The 21,363-nt window shown below is 48.0% G+C and overlaps 2 protein-coding genes across 7 annotated transcripts in view; both read right to left on the bottom strand.

The window, feature by feature from the left end:
* LOC123365213 overlaps positions 1-8,951 on the bottom strand; it is a 148,038-nt gene extending 139,087 nt beyond the window's left edge. For all 6 annotated transcript variants that reach the window (XM_045007914.1, XM_045007918.1, XM_045007913.1 and 3 more), the window contains exon 1: positions 8,856-8,951. In XM_045007914.1, coding sequence (XP_044863849.1) covers positions 8,856-8,894 — 39 coding nt within the window. In that variant the 5' untranslated portion in view covers positions 8,895-8,951. The remainder of the gene's footprint in view (positions 1-8,855) is intronic.
* The window catches only part of CCDC7 (coiled-coil domain containing 7), a gene marked incomplete at its 3' end in the record, with an annotated part of 176,426 nt that continues 163,987 nt past the window's right edge, over positions 8,925-21,363 (bottom strand). The window contains exon 20 of the mRNA XM_045004155.1: positions 8,925-9,321. Coding sequence (XP_044860090.1) covers positions 8,925-9,321 — 397 coding nt within the window. The remainder of the gene's footprint in view (positions 9,322-21,363) is intronic.

Raw genomic sequence — 21,363 nt, 5'->3', positions numbered from 1 at the left:
CCACACATCTCAAAGAACCTTCAGTTACAGGTAAGTAATCTCCAATTCTATTTTGAGTGCTGGTCCCCATGTGTATTCCACATGTGGATGATTGATAAACAGTATTCATACTGGAGGTGGGTGTGAGGACACAGTTGGTATGCAGGTCTGTAATACTGTGGTCCCCACAGCTGCAGCTGCAGAAGAGATCACGACTAAGACATAATGCTTCATAAACGTTTGAAGGAGCTCCAGGTAGCCATCATACAAATGACCAGTATAGGTAGTTCTCAAAGAGATGCTTATGACATTGCTTGTTCTCTCGTGCTGTGGGCCTCACCCCATCTGGCATAGCAATATATGCCAACTGATAACATAAAATGAAGCTTCCAGAGATGCACTGGGAGTGTCTCTGGGCAGATAATGCTTTTTCTTGCCATCACTCTGCTATATTGACAAATAGTCTGGGTGTTTTCCCAATCGGTTTAGTTCTTTACACATAAAAGGCCAAGGCACATCTAACATCAAGAGAGTGCAGTCTCTTTTCTTCATTAGAAGCATGACGTTTTGGGAAAAGTTTTTTCAGCGATCCCTCAATTTGAGGATGATCTCTACCACGGATTTACATATGGGTCCTGAGATGATTCAGGAGTGCAATCCTGGAACCATAGATTCACCACCAGGCACAGACATTTCCTGGTGGGTCAGCTGCCTGCTGGGAGAAAGTTTCCTTCCTTCTCTCTCTCTTCTCAGTTTCAAGGGCAAGGTGCTTCCCCTCAAAGCAGGCCACTGCCTGATGGAGGGTGTGGTGCCATTGAGGTCAATTGGTGGCTTGCTTCTTCCAGCTTGTGATGTCCACATCAGTTTTCTTGAGATACACTTTCAGTGTGTCTTTGGGTACGTCCAGACTACCCACCGGATCGGCGGGTAGCGATAGATCTATCGGAGATCAATCTATCGATCCCCGAACACACTCCCGTCGACTCCAGAACTCCACCAGGGCGAGCAGTGGTAGTGGAGTCGATGGGGGAGCCACAGCCGTCGATCCTGCGCCATGAGGACGGGAGGTAAGTCAAAATAAGATACGTCGACTTCAGCTATGCTATTCCCGTAGCTGAAGTTGCGTATCTTACATCGACCCCCCGCCCCCAGTGTAGACCAGGCTTTTGTAGCATTTCCTCTGACCACCACAGGATCTCTGACCATAGGTGAGCTGAGAGTAGAGGACTTGTTTTGGGAGGTGAGACTCTGGCATCCTCACACAATGTCCAGCCCAGAAATTGATGCATAAGGACCACTGCTTCAATGCTGGTGACACTGGCTTCAGTGAGGATGCTGGTGTTAGTGTAGCAATCTTCCCACTTGATAAAAAGGAACTTCCAAAGGCATTGTTGGTGGTATCTCTCCAAACTCTTGAGGTGCTGTCAGTAGGTCACCCAGGTTTCACACCCATAGAGGAGTAGAGATGACAACTGACTTATAGACCTGAATCTTGGTGTCCTTTCTTAAGTAACTGTCTGTGAAAACTAAGAGAAGTTTCCCAAAGGAAGCACTTGTGCACTAGATCCTGTGCTGGATCTCACTGTCAATTTTTGCATTTTGAGAGAGTTGGCTACTGAGGTAGCAAAAGTGCTTGACTGTCTCCAAAGTCTGTCTCTCGATGGTGATTTGTGGTGGGTCATGTGCAAGGCCTGAGGGAGGCCGATGGAGCATTTTAGTCTTCTTGATATTAAATGAGAGTCCTGGGCTTTGGTAAGCTTGTGCAAAACAATCCAGTGTGGACTGAAGGTCATTCTCAGTATGCACGAGAATGGCACAGTCATTAGCATACTGAAGATCAGTAATGGATGCTCTGGACTTCAGACTTCGAGTGGAGACATCGAAGATTATAAAGCTGTCCATCCGTTCTGTATTAAATGTCAACTCCAGTAGGGAGGAGGTCTTTAACGAGGACCAGAATGATTGCTAAATAGATGGAGAACAGGGTTGGGGCAATAACACATCCTTGCTTAACCCCAGTGTTGATGATGAAAGAGTCCATCTCCAGACCATTACAGAGAACAGTGGAAGTCATCTGATTGTGAAGAAGCCTTAATAAATGTTGGAGGGCAGCCAAATATGGCCAGCACCTTCCGCAGGGCTTTGTGATTGACAGAGTCAAAGGCCTTTCTCAAATAGATGAAGGCCATGTACTGGTCCTGATTTTGCTCCTGAGACTTTTCCTGGATTTGATGGGCAATGAAGATCATGTCAGTTGTCCTGCGGGATGATCTGAAACTGCATTGAGATTCCGACAATATTTCCTCAGCAAGGGGAAATAATCGGTTTAAGAGGATATGGGTGAGAATTTTCACTGCTGTAGATAGCAAGGCAATGCCTTGATAATTTCCACACTCTGACTTGTTTCCTTTCTTAAAGATTGTAACAATGTTGGCATTTCTCAAGTCATCTGGAATTTTCTCATTATACCAAATTTGAAGAAAAAGTCTGTGGGGCTTCTTTACCGGTTCTTCACCTCTAAATCTGTAGACTTCAGCTGATATGCTGTCTGGTCCTGCTTCCTTGTTGTTCATGCTTTGATTAATGGCTTATGTTACTTCTTTGAGGGCAGGGGGATCAGCAAGAGATTCTCTTTCATGTAGTTGAGGTATGGATTCGTTAGTGGCATCAGATACAGTTACTTATGGTTCAGGAGTGACTCAAAATGTTCCTTCCATCTGACTTTGATGGCTTTGCTGTCCTTGAGACCTGTCTTGGGCTTGGAGTGGTGTGAGACCATGGGAGCATGGACCATAAATGGCTTCCATTCTCTCGTCAAGTGCTGAGTCCATTGGCTACGTCACCCGCCATCACAAAGATTGGTTTGATGAGAATGATGCTGAGATTCAGGGCCTGCTCAACCAGAAAAGAAAAGCTCGTCACATATGGCAAAACAACATATTGCAGCAGCGGATGCAAGAGTTATACAAGCAACTCAAGGCTGAAGCCCAAAGGAAAATCTGTGACATCAAAAACAAGTGGTGGCAAGAAAAGACCAAGGAGATTGAGCTTTACACTGATAAATATGACATTTTGGAAGAATACTGGTACATGAATAGGTTGGTTCAGATGAATCTCAGAAATTAGCTTGGGAATGAATTTTGGGTGGGAGGAGACTTTCTCTCTATGAAATGTGTTATATGGTGGGTCAGCCATGAGTACTCCCAGATTGCTCACCCTTCTGACCAATGTGATGGTAACTAAGAAGGCAACCTTCACAGATAGGTGTGACACCCATCCAAAGCCATCAGTTCTGATGGTGGTCTAGTAAGAATTGAGAGTCCCAGGTTTATGTCCCATTGCGGCATGGGTTTTGTCCTAATGTGACCTCCTAATGTGACCTTTCAGAAATCAAATGGTGTTTGCGTGAGTAAAGATACAGTGGTCTGCTATTGGAGGATGAAAGCAATTCAAGTGGACCCATAGCAAGCTAATAGAAAGTCATGATGTCTTGAAGGACAGGACATAGTCTAAAATAGCAGGAATATCTGTTAATTCTGGGAATAACTGTTTTGGTTGTGTCCAGGTAGTGTTTTCTGCTGGAAACTTTTCTGCTATGTTTGAAGATAGTTTAGATGGGCTCTGAGCATGAAAGTTCTACAGCTGACATCCATCCAAATACATGGCCATGAGATGAAAAGGGTCTGAATTAGGATGCCTGATCCTGCCATTCTCCTCAATTAATAGATCCAGAAAGGGTAAAATATTGATGGGAGGATGGGCTGACATTCACACGAAGGGCCACTTGGATACAATGAGAATGGCCCTAATTCTGTCATGATGATTTTTTCAGAACCTGAAGTAACAGAGGGAGGGAGGAAAGGCATATCTCAGATATTCTGTCCAGGATAGCAGAAATGCATCATCCCTGGAGTTCTGGCCTATTACTTCCCTAGAGCAATATAGATTGACTTTCTTGTTTGCCTGGGTGGCCAACAGATGGTGTCCCCCACTGGGCAAATATGTTCTTCAGGGCAGAATTGTGTATCTCCCACACAGGATTCACAGAAAAGCGTCTGATGAGATTGTCCATCAGAGGATTCTGTGCACTTGGTAGGTATGTTTCTGAGACACTGATATGGTTGCTGATGCATTAGTTCCATAAACTGACTGCCTCCATACAAAGAGGAAGAGATTTTGCTCCAACTTGTTTGTTTATGCAGAATAATGTCACATTGTGCAACATTATCTGGATATGATGGAACTGTATAAGGGAGAGGAATGTATTGCAGGCTAGATGGACTGCCCTCAGCTCCAGTAGATTGATACGCATTCTCACCTCCTAAGGGGACCATGTGCCTTGTGTAGTGTGATTGTCCATGTGAGTTTCTTATGAGAGATGCTTCCATGATTATGGTCGCACAGAATGTCGGTGGAAGGAAAGGGACTCCCAAGTGTACTTGTTCCAGTTTCATCCATAATACAAGAGAAGCCCCAACCTTGAGAGGAATTGTTACCTTGGTATTCATGTTATTTCTATCTGGTGAGTAAATAGACTGGAACCAGGCCTGCAGGCAATGGAGGTGAAACCTGGCAAAAAGCATTACGTAGATACATGCAGCCATGTGGTCTAGTAGGGAAAGACAGACCCTGAGTGTAGCCTGAGATCTGAGGGTGACTTGTGTTATCAGGCTGTTTATGGTCTGGAATCTGTCCATAGAAAGGCAGGCCTCTGTTGAGGTCGAGTCTAGGGTTGCTCCTATGAAGTCTATGATTTTCATGAGAGTCAAAGTGGCCTTTTCCTTTTTTTACACAGATCCCTAAGGATGCCAAACGATGACCAACCAGGCTTCCTGGCTGTATATGCCTGTTAGGAGCCAATGTCCAGATACAGGAAGATGGTGTAGCTTCTGTATCTTATCTGGGCTGCCACCACTGAAAATACATTTGTGAAGACTCTGGGTGCTCTCACCAGCTTTGAACTGGTAGTGTAAAATTCTGGTTTGCAAATAAAAGCATTTAGTTGGCATAGATTGAGAATTGGTCTCCATCCTCCATTGTTCTTGGGAACTATGAAATATGGGGAATAGAATCCTTTTCTTTGATGTTGAGATGGCACTTGCTCAATAGCCCCTCGTAGTAGGAAGGTTTCTTCATCAGAGTCGTCCCTGAAAAGGGGCCAAATATAAGACAAACCCCGAGCCAGACCAGGACTTCTCACTCAAGCTGCCATGACTCACATCTCCAAAAGAGCCTGCAGTGACTCATCACTCAGGCATGCTGCACCAGTTGGCTTTACTGACTCTTCCTGTAAGCAGAGCTTGCAGTGGTTTAGCACTCAGGCATGCTGCAGCAGCCTATCCCTGGGCAAAGCCTACATCAGTTGACCCTAAGGTACTGACCCTGCCAGAGTTTCAAGTTAGTCTGTGCAACAGCACTACTTGGCCAGGAATCCTCCTACTGCCACACAGTGTTACAGACTTCCTAGGCTTCCAGCATGCCCTTGATCAAGTTCCTGGTCCTGCCTCAGCCTAGCCCCAGCCTGCTTCAGCCTTGCCTGTGCCCTACTCCAATCATGCTCCAGCCCTGTTACTGAACACTCCAGCCCAGCACTTGCTTCCTCACAGCCCAGATCCTTGGAATGACTCTCACCTGGCTTTGACCTTTGGCCTGCATCTGGACTCCGACTATGATCCTGATTTAGCTCATCTACAGACTCTGACCTCATTCTGACCCACAGCCTGTCCCCGATCTTGGTTTCAGTGCTGCTCTCAGCCCAGTCCCAACTCTACAAATGGTTTCAACCTTTGTGCCTATTCTTGATTACAGCTCTAACCACAAGGCCTGACCACCTTGAGCCCAGAGACTGACACTGGGAAGGGGGTTTGTGGTGGTGAAGTGACATAAACTTGATAGTGTAGCCAGAATGAATGATCTCTAGTGCCCACCTGTCCATGGTTATTGCCCTCTAATTGTGGGTAAAGTGGGTAAGGCAGCCACCAAAATTTTGGGAGCACCACAAAAGGGCATCAATATAGGTACACAGTTCTCAAGTGACCTGTCAAAAGAAACCCCTGGGTGGCGAGTGAGGTTCAGAAGCAGCAATAGTTGGGATGGAGGAAATCGCAAACCTGGGTCTTTGTGCCTTCTGGGGTTTGAGTGGCAATTCCTAAGGGTGCTGGTGGTAAAATGGCTGATGGGGAGGTCTGGGCTTGTAAATTTGTTTGTGGTGTTTTCTCTTTAAAGCCAGAGTGTAAATGCCCAGGGAGTGAAAGGTCATCCTAGAGTCCTCAGGAGAGTGAAGTGACTCCCCGGTCTTCTCACTGAAGGGATTAGACCAATTAAAGGGCAAGTCCTTGATGGTATTCTGGGCCTTCCAGGGAATCTTGAAGAGTGCAGCCATGATTCATTCCTCATGACTACAGCTATGGCTCTAAATAAAGTATCAGCTACATCCACTGCCACCCAGAGTAATATCTTAGCCACCATCTTGCCTTCATTATTGAGATCCTTGTCCTGCAGAGGAAATTTGTTCCTGAATTTCACAAATTTGGAGTAATTTGTGAAATCATATTTTGCTAGCAGAGCCTAGCAGTTAGCAATTCTGAATTGCAGGCTGGTAAATGAAAATACCTTCCTCCCCAGAAGGTGAAGGCATATAGCACCCTTATTAGTCAGAGTAGTCTTGGGGGAGTTGTATCCTGGACTTCTGTGTAGCTGCCTCTACCACTAAGGAGTTGGACACTAGGTGAGTAAACCAGAACTCTACTCCTTTAGTTGGCACAAAATAGCATTTTCAGCCCTTTTAGGAGTGAGGGCACAGAAGGCAGGGGTATACCTCACTGTCCTGGCAGATTCCACAACAGCCTTGTTCTCTGGGAGGGCCATCCTACTGCGGCCTGATGGTTGCAGGATGTCCAAGAGTCTATGTTGTGTCATGGACTTCCTCAAGAGGGATCTGGAACTCAGTTACCACCTTCTGTAAGAGATCCTGGTATTATCTGTGATCATCAGGCAGATATGGGATGATGGAGCAATTGCCTTGTTGGGTGAGAAGGATGACACACCTGTCAGAACCATCGGGACCTGTGGACCTGGCTCAACTTGCTCTTCTACAAACTCCAATAGAGACGATTGGTATCAGCTAGAAGAGGGCTGGACATGAGGCACTGAGTACCAAAAGTCCCCTGAGTAGCTGCATCTAGGAGAAGAGCAGCTCCCAGACCTCCTAGATGTTCTGTCCAGGCTGGTCTCCCTTGGGCATGAAGGTTCATCTGGAACATCTGACTCATCTGATGAAATGGTAGCTACCTTTCCCAGTGGCGGTCCCAGTGGAAGACTGCTCCAGCTTGTAGACAATGACAGGAGAGAATTGTCTTCTCCTCAAGGTGGTTTTTTCTGGTATTGAAATATCTCTGAAGAGGATTGGTCCAGATAGAAGACATTGTGAGTGAGGTAAGTTGAAAATATCCTCCATCAGGTAAAGGTTTCAGTCCTTCCAAGAGTTCAAGGAGTCCCAGAGTTCAGGACTGACAGATCCAGTGCATCCAATGAGCTGGTGTTGAGCAGATCCTTCTTGGAGCATGCTGGAACTATCAATGAGGAGTACAATGTAAAACTTCCAGTTGGAGCCAGCAGGTGCTGATGCTTTGGCCTGTCAGTTGTAGCCAGCAGATCCTTCTTCCTTTGCATTTACCTCTCTTGGTCTGAAGATTTAGGCAGATTTAATTCCCTAGGACCTACACATGACAACTCCCCTTAGTTGGATCGAGTCTGGGAGGGATCTTTTTTTCTAGAGACAGATCTGGACAGATATCTGTCCTTATGCCTATGATCATGTCCCCTACTTCTGTGAGAGGGTTTCTTAAACTTAACAATTTCAGCTTCTTCTCCAGAGCTCAGTGTCCTGCTCACTGTCTGGGCCATTGCACAAGGGCATCTCCCCAGCCAGGAGCCAACTGAGGTCTCATGACCTTCTCCATGAGATATTTCCTCAGATGGAGTTCTCTTCACTCACAGGTTTGGGGAAGGAAGGAGTAACAAATGCTGCACTTGGCAGAGTTGTGAGCCTTTCCAAGGCAGTAAAGGCAGCGCTGGTGTTAATCACTGACAGAGAAGGAATGAGGGCAGGAGATACAGTTCTTAAATCCCAGGACTCTGGGCACAGTCCTTCTCTGTGAGGAGAAGCTCCCGAAGATAGGGAGAAACAAGTCAAACTATACTAACTAAAAACACTAAAAACATTAAAACACTAAGGCTAAGATTACTAAAAACTATTTACAATAAACATATACAGATTCTGAAAGGAAGGAAGATTGTTTCAGACACAGAGAATTTCGACTCAGGCCACATGGTGGCAAGAAGAACTGGAAAGACTTCAGTCCATGCCACCCTTTATATTTGAGGAGAGCAACTGTCCAGGTGGACCAACAGATATTACTTGCTATAAATCTCCAGTCTCAGGTGCATGGAGAACATATGTACCCAGCTGTGGCATACACATAGGGATCAGCACTTAAAGAATCTTCGCTTTCACCATTTTTTTAAAAAGTAAGTTTATAATTCCAATGATTGCAAAGATAACTTTCCAAAAGTTAGCTACATGTAACATGATACAGAGTTGTTTTCATGAGTTTACAGTCAACCTTAACAAGGACAAGGTGTAAACACCCCCACTAAATTTATTGGGGGGGGGGTGTATGTAAAATCTAATGGCCCACATAACGTAAACATTAGCTATTTCATTGATGATCATTAAGTCAATGGGACTGTTCACGTAAGCAAGTGTTAACAATATGCTCAGGTTACATGGCTGGCTTACCATATGCTAGGGTTGTACAATCTAGTCCTAAATAATTAGATCATATCTAAAATGATAATATTTAATAATACTGTACCCTGTCTTCTTTGACAGAAGAAGTTGTAGTAGATATCATCTTATCCTCTGGAGTGAAAACTGCAGATACCTCTTCCAGAATCTTAGATGATATGGTAGCAGGAGAAATAGGAGTTGTTTGAGATTCTTCTTTAATTTTGGCAGAAGATACTTTGTGACTGGGCGGTAAGTCTTTAAAAGAAACTTGACCTTTGGGAATTAAAGTTGATGGCAATGTTAGGTTCTCGTATGTGAAGAGAGAAGGATTTTCTTGGATACTGGAGTTAAGAGTTGCTTCAACTTGTGCTTCCTTTTTCTGGGAGATTTCTGGAGATATTTTCTCTTGCCTTGCTGAGATAAGCTGATCTAAAACCCTTGGTAATGACTTGTCTTGACTCTTTGAGTAGAGGTCCAAAGGTGATTCTTCTTGGACTTTGTGTAACTGTGGGAGATCTGAAACAGCAGTGATGTGTGTTTCTTTCCCTGTGCTTTAGGATTTAAAAATATACAATATTAGCTAGAAAGGTAAAGGAAGGTATGTTCCTATTTGAGAGATGGGAAATGCATGAACTGTTTAATGTTAAACGCTGAATGACTTTTTCAGATCAGACTAAGCAAATATATAGTGAAGCAGCAGATGGGGGCTAAAAACACACTCCATTCAAATAGCTCCATACTACAACACTGAATATAATTATTTAATTTTTTATTAGATTATTTACACACAAAGGAACAGTGTTAAGATTGCTCAGGCAACCTTAACTTTGTCATTTTTTTCATCTGCTAGGTATGAGGCAGCAAGGGAGAGAAAGGTAGTAGGGCTGGATGTGAGGCATAGAGGGTTTTGTTCCTGGGCTTCTTCCTGTTGTAATAATCATAATTAAGTCTTCTTACACTGAAATACTTACTGTGCAAACAGAGACAAAGTAATAACAAATAACAATTATAATTAAGTCCTCTTACACACAACTCACTTCTGTATGGCAACAACTGTATGCATGCATTGTACAAGAGTGACACAATCTGTCTCTTATATAGTGAATGTATACAGATGGGAAGGAAGCACCATCATTGGAATATGGATTGTAAGACTCTGTTGTTCTGTTCCCATTCATGATTCTGGGAAAATTGCCTGTTCAGTGTGTCCACTGTCGTGTTCAAGAAACCGGGGAGGTAGGAGGCTGAGATGTTTATGTTGTGGTTTATGCACCAGTTCCACAACTTCATGGCCTCAGTGCATAGGGAGTGGAAGCAGTCTCCTCCCTGTTGATTTATACAGAACATGCAGGCAATGTTTTCATTCACCATGCATACTGTTTAGTTCTTTATTAGTGGGAGGAAGTGAAGACACATGTTGCGGATCACACAGAGTTCTAGGAGGTTGATGTGTAATTGAGTCTCAGTAGAAGATCATGGGCATCTCAGCCAATCAATGAGGCATCTGTTGTGATCAGTATGGATGGTGGGTCCTAGTGAAAGGGGACTCCTGTGCATACATTCTCTGGTTGTGTCCACCACTGTAAAGATTACAGGACTTTTGGTGGCATTGTTAGGCTTCTAGTCAGGGCTGTGTTTGTTTGGTATGTATACTGAACTCAGCCAACCTTGCAGGCAGCGCATGTGTAGTTGTGCATGCCTTACCGTTAAAGTAGTGGCCTCAATGTGACCTAATAGCTGTAGGCAGGCACAGGCCAATATTTGTGGGCTGTTTGTGACTACCATGATAACATTGATCCGTGTCATGAATCTGTTAATCAATAGTGATACTTTGCACCCATGGAGTTGAGGTGTGCCCCGATGAAGTCCAGTTGTTATACTGGAATTAGGGTTAATTTTAGTTCATTTATTTGTAACTCTAAATTCTGAAAGAGATGGATTGTCCTTTGGGTGGTGATGTTTCCAATCAGGTGGGAAAATATTCCAGATATGGAAATATTATTATCCCCTGTTTGCACAAATACCGCAAGGGTTTTGGAGAAGACACTTGGTGCAGTGGAAAGGCCAAATGGTAGAATTCTATTGGTAGTGGTCTCTTCCCACTGTGAACTAGAGAAACCTTCTGTGAGTGGGATGAATGGCGATGTGGAAATAGGCATTTTGTGGGTTGAGGGCTGAGAACCAGTCCCCCGTTTCCAGCACCGGTATTATTGTGGCCAGTGTGATCATCTTGAATCTTTGGGCTCACACAAACTTATTGAGCTTTCTGAGATCTAGACTTGGTCTCCATCCTTCATTTTTCTTCTGGGTTAAGAAGTAATGGGAGTAGAATCCCCTCCCCTTGTGTTGTGTGGGAACTAATTCCATGACATCTAACTATAGAAGATGATATACTTCTTGTCATAGCAGGTGTTCATGAAAAGGGTCCCTGAAGAGGGATGGGGAGGAGGATAGAGTTAGTGGGCGGGAGGTAAAAGGGATAGTGTAGCCCAATCTTATGATCTCTAAGACTCATTGGTCCATAGTGATTGATGCCCAGACATGGTAAAAAGGGTGTAGACGATGGCCAAAGACCTGAGTGGTATGTGTAGATGGCATTGTTTGTTAGGGGAGGTCACTCAGACCCTCGACCAATTTTTCAAAATTGCAGCTGGGTCGAAGTTGGCTGAGATGTGGAGTATTGTGATGTGGTGTTCGATGTCTCTGGGGTCATTGTCTCTGTCTCTGGGAGTCATATGGTCTTTGTTGTCATGAGAATGAATTGTCTCTGCTGTGTTGGTATGGTTGGTATCTTCTCTTGCTTTGTTGTAGGTGTATATATGCCTAAAGTGGAGAGGGTTGCCCTAGAGTCCTTCACAGTGTGAAGAAACTCATCAGTTTTGGCAGAAAGCAGTTTTTCTCTGTCAAAGGGGAGATCTTCTACTTTCAATTTAAGTTCACTTGGGATTCCTTATGACTGTAGCCAGGATGCTCTGAGTATGACTATGGCTGTGGCTACTGTTCCTATTGCTGTGTCTGCAACATCAAGGGATGCTTGCTGCCCTGTCCTGGTCATGAGTTGTCCCTCAGTAAGGATGGCCTTGAATTGTTCCCTTCTCTCCTCTGGGATGTCCATAAGGAATTCATTCAATTTGGCATAGTTGTCGTGGCCATATTTTGCACGGAGTGCAGTATAGTTAGCTGCGCAGAATTGTAAGGTCGCAGAAGAACAGACCTTACAACTGAATAGATTGAGTCTCTTCCACTCCTTGTCATGGGGAGTGGATCAGAATTGGAGCTATTTCCCTCATTGGTTAGCTGTATCCATCACTAGAGAATTGAGCTGTGGATGAGAGAAAAGGAAGTCCATTCCTTTCATGGGGACGTAGTATTTCCTATCCACTGTCTTGCATGTCAAAGGAATGGTTGCCAGCATTTGCCAGACTGTTTCTGCCAGTTCCATTAGCTCTTCGTTGATAGGTAGTGCTATTTTCAGTGAAGAAGTATGAAGAATTTTGAGGAGTTTTTGCTGGGTTTCAGCCACTTCCTCAAGTGGAGTGTCCTGGCTTTGCACCACATGTCTGAACAACTCCTGGAACTGCTTAAAATCAGCAGCAGCAGTAGGAGGTGTTTATGCCTTGTCAGGCGATATAAGGAGTTATGAGCAGGTGAAATGTCCTGTTCTGTGTCCTTGTCCCTATCCTCCCTCACTTCCTCTGGCACTTCTGAGGTCTCAGGTAGGGAGACTGTTGTTGACCGTATGTGTCTTACCTGAGGAGTGGGAGGTCTGTGATAATGTGCCCTGTAGGCCTCCCATTGTGGCCATTGCATGGGGAAAGGCATGGGTGGGCACCTCCATGGTTGCCCATACCAATGCTGCATGTCTCGAGCAATTTGGTCCCTCGATCTCATGGGTCCCAACAGTGGTTTGGTTCTGGTCAGCAAGGAATGGCATGAGGAAAAGTTACCCTTCTCTTGGTCATCACCCTCATCACTGCAGAAAGGTGGGGCAAAGGGAGAGTCCAGTTGTTCCGGTGCCATCTGCACTGGTGAACCAGCAGTACCAAAGAGCAATGAGCCTAGAGTGGAGGACACCACCATATCGGCATGATGTGTCAATTGGCATGGTTCTGTGGGTTTCAGTATTGTGCCCATCGATGCCGACGTTTTCAATGGTACCGGGGTCGGTGCTGACTGTTTGTGCGGTGGCTAGATGGGTGCTGGTGGCACCATCTTTGATTTCTCTGTCAGTGCTGATGAGGTTGTTGGCATGGGCAGTGGAAGCATCGCCATTGGTGATGGTTTCGGTGTCGTCTCTTTAACTGGCATCGTCGATGCATGTAAGGGTCCGGTAAGGGGCTCGTCCTTCTCAGGCGCGGCGGGGAGCCAGGGCGTCTCCCTACGGGCAGCAATCCATCTCGGGCTCAGACCCCTCCGCAGGGGCTGAGCAAACTAATAGTCTCTGAACAAGGCAGAGTCCCAGCCCTTTAGCAGGGCCTGAGTAAACACACTGTCTATAAGCCAGGCCCTGGAGCAGGGCGGGGCAACAAGCAGTTCCAGCTCAGGCCTTTCAGCAGGGCTGAGCACACACAGTATTTAAGCCCTGGTCAGGCCAGGGGGAAGGGGGAATCTGCCACCCTTGGAAGGGTGGCAGGGGGAACGCAGGCCCTCCCACTCCACTGCGTTCCAGCCCGGGGCCCTAGCAGCGGCAAAGATTCGCTGCAGTCAGTGGGGATCTTGGCCGCAACAGACTGACATTGGCTCGGGGTCCCCTGGAGCCAGACTGGGGTTGGCTACCCCCGGGCCACTTCCAATCTCCCCCTCCCTAGGTACCTGTCTGTCGCCGGCGTCATCCGGAGGGTCCCAAACCATGGGCTCTTCAGGATACCGGGCGGAGGGGAGCTCAGGCGACTCCTCTGGATACTGGGCGTAGGGGAGCTCAGGCAACTCCTCTGGATACCGGGCATAGGGGAGCTCAGGCAACTTCTCCAGATACCGGGCACGGGGACGCTCAGGCAGCTCCTCTGGATACCGGGCATAGGGGAGTTCCGGCAGCTCCTCCAGATACCGGGCACGGGGACACTCAGGCAGCTCCTCTGGATACCGGGCACGGGGAAGGCTGGGCCCGGCGGGAGCTCGAGCACCAGCGTCTGTCCTCTCCGGCAGCCTTCCTCTAACTGAGCGCTGGGGCCGGGCTTTTATACTTCCTGTCCCGCCCCTTGACTTCCGGGGGGCGGGGACAGGCGGTGGTGGCTCCGCCCACTCCGGCACCTGGTCTGGCTCGTCCTTCTCAGGCGTGGCGGGGAGCCAGGGCGCCTCCCTACAGTGCATATAGGAGGAGATTGGCTTATGTTTGCCTCTCGACTCCCTGTCCTTGTCAGCAGAGGCCCCACGTGGGTGGTGCCGGAGGTGCCTGGTGCCTTGAAGGTGCTTAACTTTGGTGTGGTTGGCACAGAGGATAGTGACCTTGCAGGAGACTGTTTCTTTTTCAGTGGTTCTCTCTGTGGCAAGCATGTGGCTTGTTTCCTTGTTCTCTTTGAGAAGTGAGCTTTCATTGTGTCTGATGATGAGGTTCTCGGAGAGGTGTCTGTTGAGGGGTTCTGTTGTCTGGGATCAGAGGTAGGTTGGAAGGATTTCTCCATTAGTATTAGTTTTAGATTGAGGTCTCTATCGCACTTAGCTCTGGCTTTCAAGTTGCCGCAGTGAGTGCGTGGACATAGAGTGAATGTCCAGCTGAGATAGGCATAGTGTCTCTACAGGAACTATGTCTTTTAAAACCTGGTGATCCAGGCATGTTTCTACAAGAATTCTGATGTCTTCCTCTATGGACCCTAATGGTCTGAGGGAAACTTTAACTAATTAACAGAAGGTTGGGGTTTTTTTTTCTAAATATGAAACTGACTAAACTAGCTATGGACTGAAACTTAACTAATTCTAACTATTTCTAAAAAATTTCTAGATTCGTCACAGACACTACTACAGAGCTCCACCTCAGGCTGAGGATGGTTGAGAAGGAACCGAGGGGCTTGGGGTGCACATGTGCTAGATGAGGTGCCAATAGTGCCAAGACAACTACTGCGTATGCATGACCCAGATGGATACTGCCACTGAAAATCTCCGATCAACAGTGCCGGGACACACCAACACCTGAAGTGGAGTACTCACAGGGACATCACTCAAAAAAGAACATTAATTTTCAAAAATGAAGCTTATAAGGAACTACCTAAGGCAGGGTCCCCAAACTTTTGAGGGTGATACCCCCCTTATCCCTGTCTGCACCACCACCCCGCCCTCCCTGGAGCCAGGAGTGAGGCTGCTGCTGCAATAGGGGGTGGAAACGTGGACAGGGGTAAGGGGTTTGAGGTGGGGCTGCAGATGGATGTGGGTCTGTGGCCATGGCCAGCGTCTGAGGCTGGGGCGGGAGCAAAGCTGCAGCTAGGCTGCGGTGGAGGCCCACAGCAAGGTGTGGCTCCGCTTGCAGCTTTGGCCCCAGGCCAGGAATGAAGCCATGGCCAGTGGCCAAGGTTGGCATGGGGCCCAAAGTGGAGTAGCACTGAAGCTGGGGATCGGGCCAGGCACGGGGACAGGAGCCGAGGAAGGGACCGGAGCAGAGCTGGGGGCAGGGACGGGCTAGGTTGCAATCCCTCCCCACCCCCGGGGGGGCTGGTCCTGGCCCTGGCCCTGCCGCACCCACCCCCCTGGACATTCCTCCACACACCCCTAGGAGGGCGCGCCCCACAGTTTGAGGACCTCTGACCTAAGGAGTACTATGAGACAAGAGGGACTCCACGAACTGGGAATGTTATCCAATTAAAACAAGTGAGCCAGAAAAATAAACCTACAACAGATAACTGACTAGTTTGCAGAACGAAAGGCATGCAAAAAGATTCAGATGGGTGAGTAGAAAACTTTAGTATTGCTGGTGAATACTGTTTCACAGATGCTAACATGAAGTATAGGACAGTTGAATTTGCATGTTTGATGAGTATAAATAAGCGTTAAACTCATTACATTTGAGGGAAGGGTCCCACAATAAAAACTTGCACTGGGGCCATCTTTCTGTTCCTCAGCCACTGTTCCCCTCTACCTGCAATTGCCTACTCTGCCTGTGCAACAAATACAGATTTGTGTTTATTATATGAGTTCTACACAGGGGCGGCTCTAGACATTTCGCTGCCCCAAGCAGGGCGGCATGCCGCGGGGGGCGCTCTGCCAGTCGCCAGGAGGGCGGCAGGTGGCTCCGGTGGACCTCCCGCAGGAGGGTCCGCTGGTCCCGCGGTCCGCTGGTCCCGCGGCTTTGGTGGACCTCCCGCAGGCATCCGAAGAAGTGAGCTGCAGCTCACGAAAGCTCATGCTAAAATAAATGTGTTAGTCTTTAAGGTGCCACAAGTACTCCTGTTCTTTTTTCATAATTTTTAGTTTTCCAAATCCTATTTTTAAAATTATGCACCTACCACATTTCTAGGTACCTTGATACAAACTACATGGAAGTGGAGCTAAGGCTGAGAGCATGTATGAGTAAAATACATTACAAGGATGTTGTAATTCTCTCAGAAACAAGCATAAAAAATCCAGGACATTCAGAGTTAATGTTAAACTTAAAAGAAACTGAAACTTGCTAGGTATAAAAATTAAGGGATCCAAAAAGCCATAATGCTGTCCCATATACCAGGCAATAAATATAAATATACGATTGCAATTATGGTTTGGTTTTTTTTTTTTTTAATTTTTGTAATCCTAGATAAGTTAGAATTGAGTTTTAAAGACATTGTCAATATTTTTCTTTGCCTCCACACACACTAATAAAGTCAGGAAATGTATAATGCTTGTTTTAGGAATAATTACAATATCCTTGTAAAGTATTTTACCTTAAGTTATAAATACTGTCAATCTGAATTCCATTTTAATGTAGTTTTTCTCTGGGAATTTCCTTGAATATTTTTAATTATTACAATTTTCATATAGGAACACTAAACAAGAAACCCAAAGAGAATGCTACCATGTGATATTTCTAATGATTTGAAGATATGTAGGGTGAAGACCCCTCAGTACTCCATACTACTTATATATGGGAAAGGACAGTGCCATAAACCTCAGTACAGGAGTGGATAGCACCAGAGTTCATGGTGCCAACATGTCCAGTGCTGATGCACTCTGTGTTGAAGCAAGTGATACCAGAGAGATCAGTACCAAAGGGGTTGGTGCTGCAACAGTTGGCACTGAAACACTACTTTGAATGTTCTAGTATCAGTAAAAGAGGCAGTTAATTTTTATTCCCGTGAAGGTGTCAGAGTGCTGGTACTGTGCTCCCTGAGAGCTCCACCAGTACCAATCTTGGGTAATGAAGTCTCCTTCAGTTGGGAGTGGTGAGGTGACTTAGATTTTCATTTTACTGAGAATTACCAATGGGGATCTGCTCCTGCTGTCTGTGACTTTTTCAGTCCACTCAAGTCTGCAGTCTTCAAAGATGGGGACTGGGAGCTATTGGATCCAGAAATCACTGAGGTTGAATTTGTCCAGGGTGGTCTACCCTGCCCAGATAAGAAGCAGGTTGCAATGAGAGGTCTATAAAAAAGACGGTTACTCACCGTTGTAACTGTTGTTCTTCGAGATGTGTTGCTCCTATCCATTCCAGTTAGGTGTGTGCGCGCCGCGTGCACGTTCATCGGAAGATTTTTACCCTAGCAACACTCGGTGGGTCGGCTGGGCGCCCCCTGGAGTGGCGCTGCTATGGCGCAGGATATATACCCCTGCCGACCCATCCGCCCCTCAGTTCCTTCTTGCCGGCTACTCCGACAGTGGGGAAGGAGGGCGGGTCTGGAATGGATAAGAGCAACACATCTCGAAGAACAACAGTTACAACGGTGAGTAACCGTCTTTTCTTCTTCGAGTGATTGCTCCTATGCATTCCAGTTAGGTGATTCCCAAGCCGTATGTAGACGGTGGAGTCGGAGTTAGATGCTGCAGAATGCAAACTGCTGAGCCAAAGGCTGCATCAGCTCTGGACTCTTGGACCAATGAGGCAAAGGTGTGGACCAAGGACCAGGTAGTTGCACGACACATCCCCTGAAAGGGTATGTGAGCCAGGAAGGCAGCAGAGAAGCCTGAGCCCTGGTGGAATGTGCAGTAAGGTGGTTCTATGGAACATGGGCCAAAACACAGGAGGTGCGGATGCACAACGTCATTGAAGATGAAATCCTCTAGGAGGAGACAGGTATGCCCTTCATCCGGTATGCCGGTACGACGAAGGTTTGGGGGCATTACGAAAGGGCTTTGTCCGCTCGATATAGATTGCGGACGCCCTATGGACGTCTAGGGAGGGCAATTGGTGCTCTCCTTGCGATGAGTGTGGCTTCGGAAAGAAGACCAGAAGGAAGATATCCTGGTTGATATGAGAGGCCGACACCACCTTAGGGAGGAAGGTCGGACGTGGTAACAACTGCCCTTGTCCTTGAGGAACACAGTATACCGTGGGTCCATCATGAGAGCCTGAAGCTCGGAGACTCGTCTGGCCGATAGAAAGGCTACAAGGAAACCTGTCTTCCGGGACAGGTGTTAGCGAGCATGTTGTCAGTGGCTCGAATGGGGCAATCATAAAACTGGTTAGAACCAGGTTGAAGACCCAGGTTTTGGCGGGGCCAACTGGGGGGGGGGGGTATAACGCTCCAAGCCCTTGAGGAACTTATAAACCACAAGGTGTAAGAATACGGAGTGGCCACTCTCCGCTGGGTGGAAGGGAGAGATGGCTGCCAAGTGCACCCTTAAGGAGGACCGCGCCCGGTGCTGCTGTTTGAGAGACCAGAGGTAGACCAAGACGGAATGGATCGGGACCTTGGCGGGAGAAACATTGTGCGTTACATAGCAGCAGGAGAAAGCGCTTCCACTCTGCCAGATACGTTAACCGAGTGGAAGGTTTCCTACCACCCAGGAGAATCCTGTAGAACCGAGGCAGAACAATGTAACTTGGATCGGTTCAGCCACGCAGCAGCCATGCTGTGAGGTGCAGGGATTACAAGTCTGGGTGGTGAAGCTTGCCGTGATCCCGCGCTATGGGGTCTGGGCAAACAGGCAGGGAAATAGGGTTGGCTACCGACAGGGGTAGCAACCTGGTGTACCAGTGCTGCCTGGGCCACGCTGAAGCGATCATGATCAGGTGCGCTCTGTCCCTGCGGAGTTTCAGCAGGACCCTGTGAACCAGCCGGAACGGTGGAAAAACGTACAGCCGATGGCTCATCCACGGCATCAGAAAACACCTCCAAGATCGAGCCCAGGGAGAGGTCTTGGAATGAAGAGAACTTCTCTCTCTTTTCGTTCTCGCGAGAGCGAAGAGGGCTATGCGGGGAAAGTTCCACTTCCGAAAAACGGAATGGATAATGTCCGGAGGAAACGACCACTTGTGAGACAGGAAGGATCTTCTGAGGCGATCCGCCAGCTGAAACGCCTGGTATACAAAGCAGACTGCTCTCAGCTCTCGGACATCGATGTGCAAGGCCAGCTCTTGAGCCAAACGAAGGCCGTGAGTGCGAAACTGACCCAGGTGAGCACCCAGCCGAGAGATGGGGTGTCTGTCACGAGGGACCCCGAGGGGTGAATGGAACAGCATCCCTGGATACACCAGGGAGGGCGCTGACTCCCGGTCAAGGGAGCCTAGGATGCTCAGGGGGAACGAGACGACCATGAGTATGCAATCTCTGCCCGGGTGGTACACCAAGGTGAGCCACGATTGAAGTGGACGGAAGCGAAGCCTGGCATGTTTGGAAACAAACGTGCAGACAGCCATGTGACTCAGGAAACCTAGGCAAGTGCGAGCCAAAGTTGCCGGGAAGGTCCGTAGACCTTGTACAATTGTTACCATCGCCTGAAACCGAGGCTGAGGTAAGCAGGCTCTGGCGAGACTGGAGTCCAGGATGGCTTCAATGAATTCTATTCCCTGTGCGGGAATCAGAGTGGATTATTCTATTGATCATCAGGCCTAGACACAGGAATAGGTCCGTGTCGATGCCCACATGACTGGTAACTTGGGCCCGGTGGTCCCTCGAATGAGCCAATCGTCTAGATACGGAGAACGTGTATCCGACGGTGGCGAAGAGAGGCGGCGACTACAGCCCTGCACTTTGAATACACTTGGGCTGTATAGAGGCCAACCAGGAGGGCCGTATACTGGAAACAACGGTAGGCCCCAAAGCGGAGGTACCTTCTGTGTGGAAGAGAAATGGCGACGTGAAAATACGCGCCCTTCATATCGAGGGCGGCATTCCAGTCTTCGGGATCCAAGGATGGGATGACGGTCCCCATGGGTACCATGCGGAACTTATCTGCATCGTGAACTTGTTGGGGTCCCACAGGTCTAGGATAGGTCTGAGACCTCCCTTCGCCTAGGGGATTAGGTTTCGTCCTTAGATACCTCCTGTATAGCTCCAATGAAGAGGAGCGTCCGCACCTTTTGCAAGAGGAATCGCTCGTGAGAGGGGTCCCTAAGAGGGACGAGGATGGGTAGGCTTTTGTCCCATTGGTGGTTAGAAGGACCGCAATTTTGGCTCCTTTGAGGTCCTGATTGACGCCTACGACCGCGTAAGCGACACCTGCTGGCAAAGTCCTGTCTTTGACTAGTCGCAGGGTAAGAGCGGTGAGGCTGGGGAGGGAAAGGTCGGCGCTGAAGCACCGGCATGTGCATGCCGAGAGAAAGCGCAAAGTGACCCTGCTGCCCTTTAGGCTTTGCACCCTAAGGCCAGTTTTTTCAGAGAACAGGCCTTTGCCATTGAAGGGCAAGTCCTGTATAGTGTGCAGCAGCTGTGAGGGAAGGCTCGATAACTGGAGTCATGAAATGCACCTCGTGGCAACACCCGAGGCCAGAGTCGTGGCAGCGGAGTCAGCTGCATCCAACGAAGCCTGGAGGGAAGCCCTCGCCAGCTTCTTCGTTTGTTCCAGGGCATCGAACTCTTGACGGGAGTTCTAAAGAACCGACTCTGTAAATTTGCCCACCGCCACCCATAGTAGCGGCTAAGCAGGGCTTGCTAGTTTGCTACACAAAGTTGCAGGGCTCCCGCCGAGTACATCTTACGGCCCACTAAGACCATTCGCCTAGCCTCCTTGGATTTAGGGGCTGGTGCCTGCTGGCCATGGCGTTCCGTCCCATTGAGGGACTGGACGACAAGGGAGCGGGGAGGGGGGAGATGTATATATAGGTACTCGTACCCCCTGGAGGATACCATGTACTTGCATTTTGATCAGAGGAGGGCCCGAGGAGTATGTTCCTGCCCCCGCCTCATCTGGGGAGGAGGAAGAAGAAAGGCCAGGTACAAGCGGGTCCTGTGTGGGTTCGCGCTCCTGGACGACCTCCTGATCCAGTGGGATCTGGGAGCCCGGTGGCTGAACCGGGGCTTGCTCTGTACCGGTCGGAGGGGAACGGCTAATTGTCGCCTCTGGCACCCAGAGCTCCGACGGAACAGAGCGAGATGGGACCACCGGTACGCCTCTGGCGTGGTAGTACGCCCAAGGTGACTAGAATGACCACTGAGAGGTCTCCTGGAAGACTCTGGAGGGCACATCGGACAACCGAGTACTGCGCATATGAAGTGTTCGCACGGGGCAACACTGATGCGTGGCTGGATGGC

Source organism: Mauremys mutica, chromosome 2 (genome assembly GCF_020497125.1).
Source record: "Mauremys mutica isolate MM-2020 ecotype Southern chromosome 2, ASM2049712v1, whole genome shotgun sequence".
NCBI lineage: Eukaryota > Metazoa > Chordata > Testudines > Geoemydidae > Mauremys > Mauremys mutica.
This window is presented reverse-complemented; position numbering and strand designations above follow the sequence as displayed.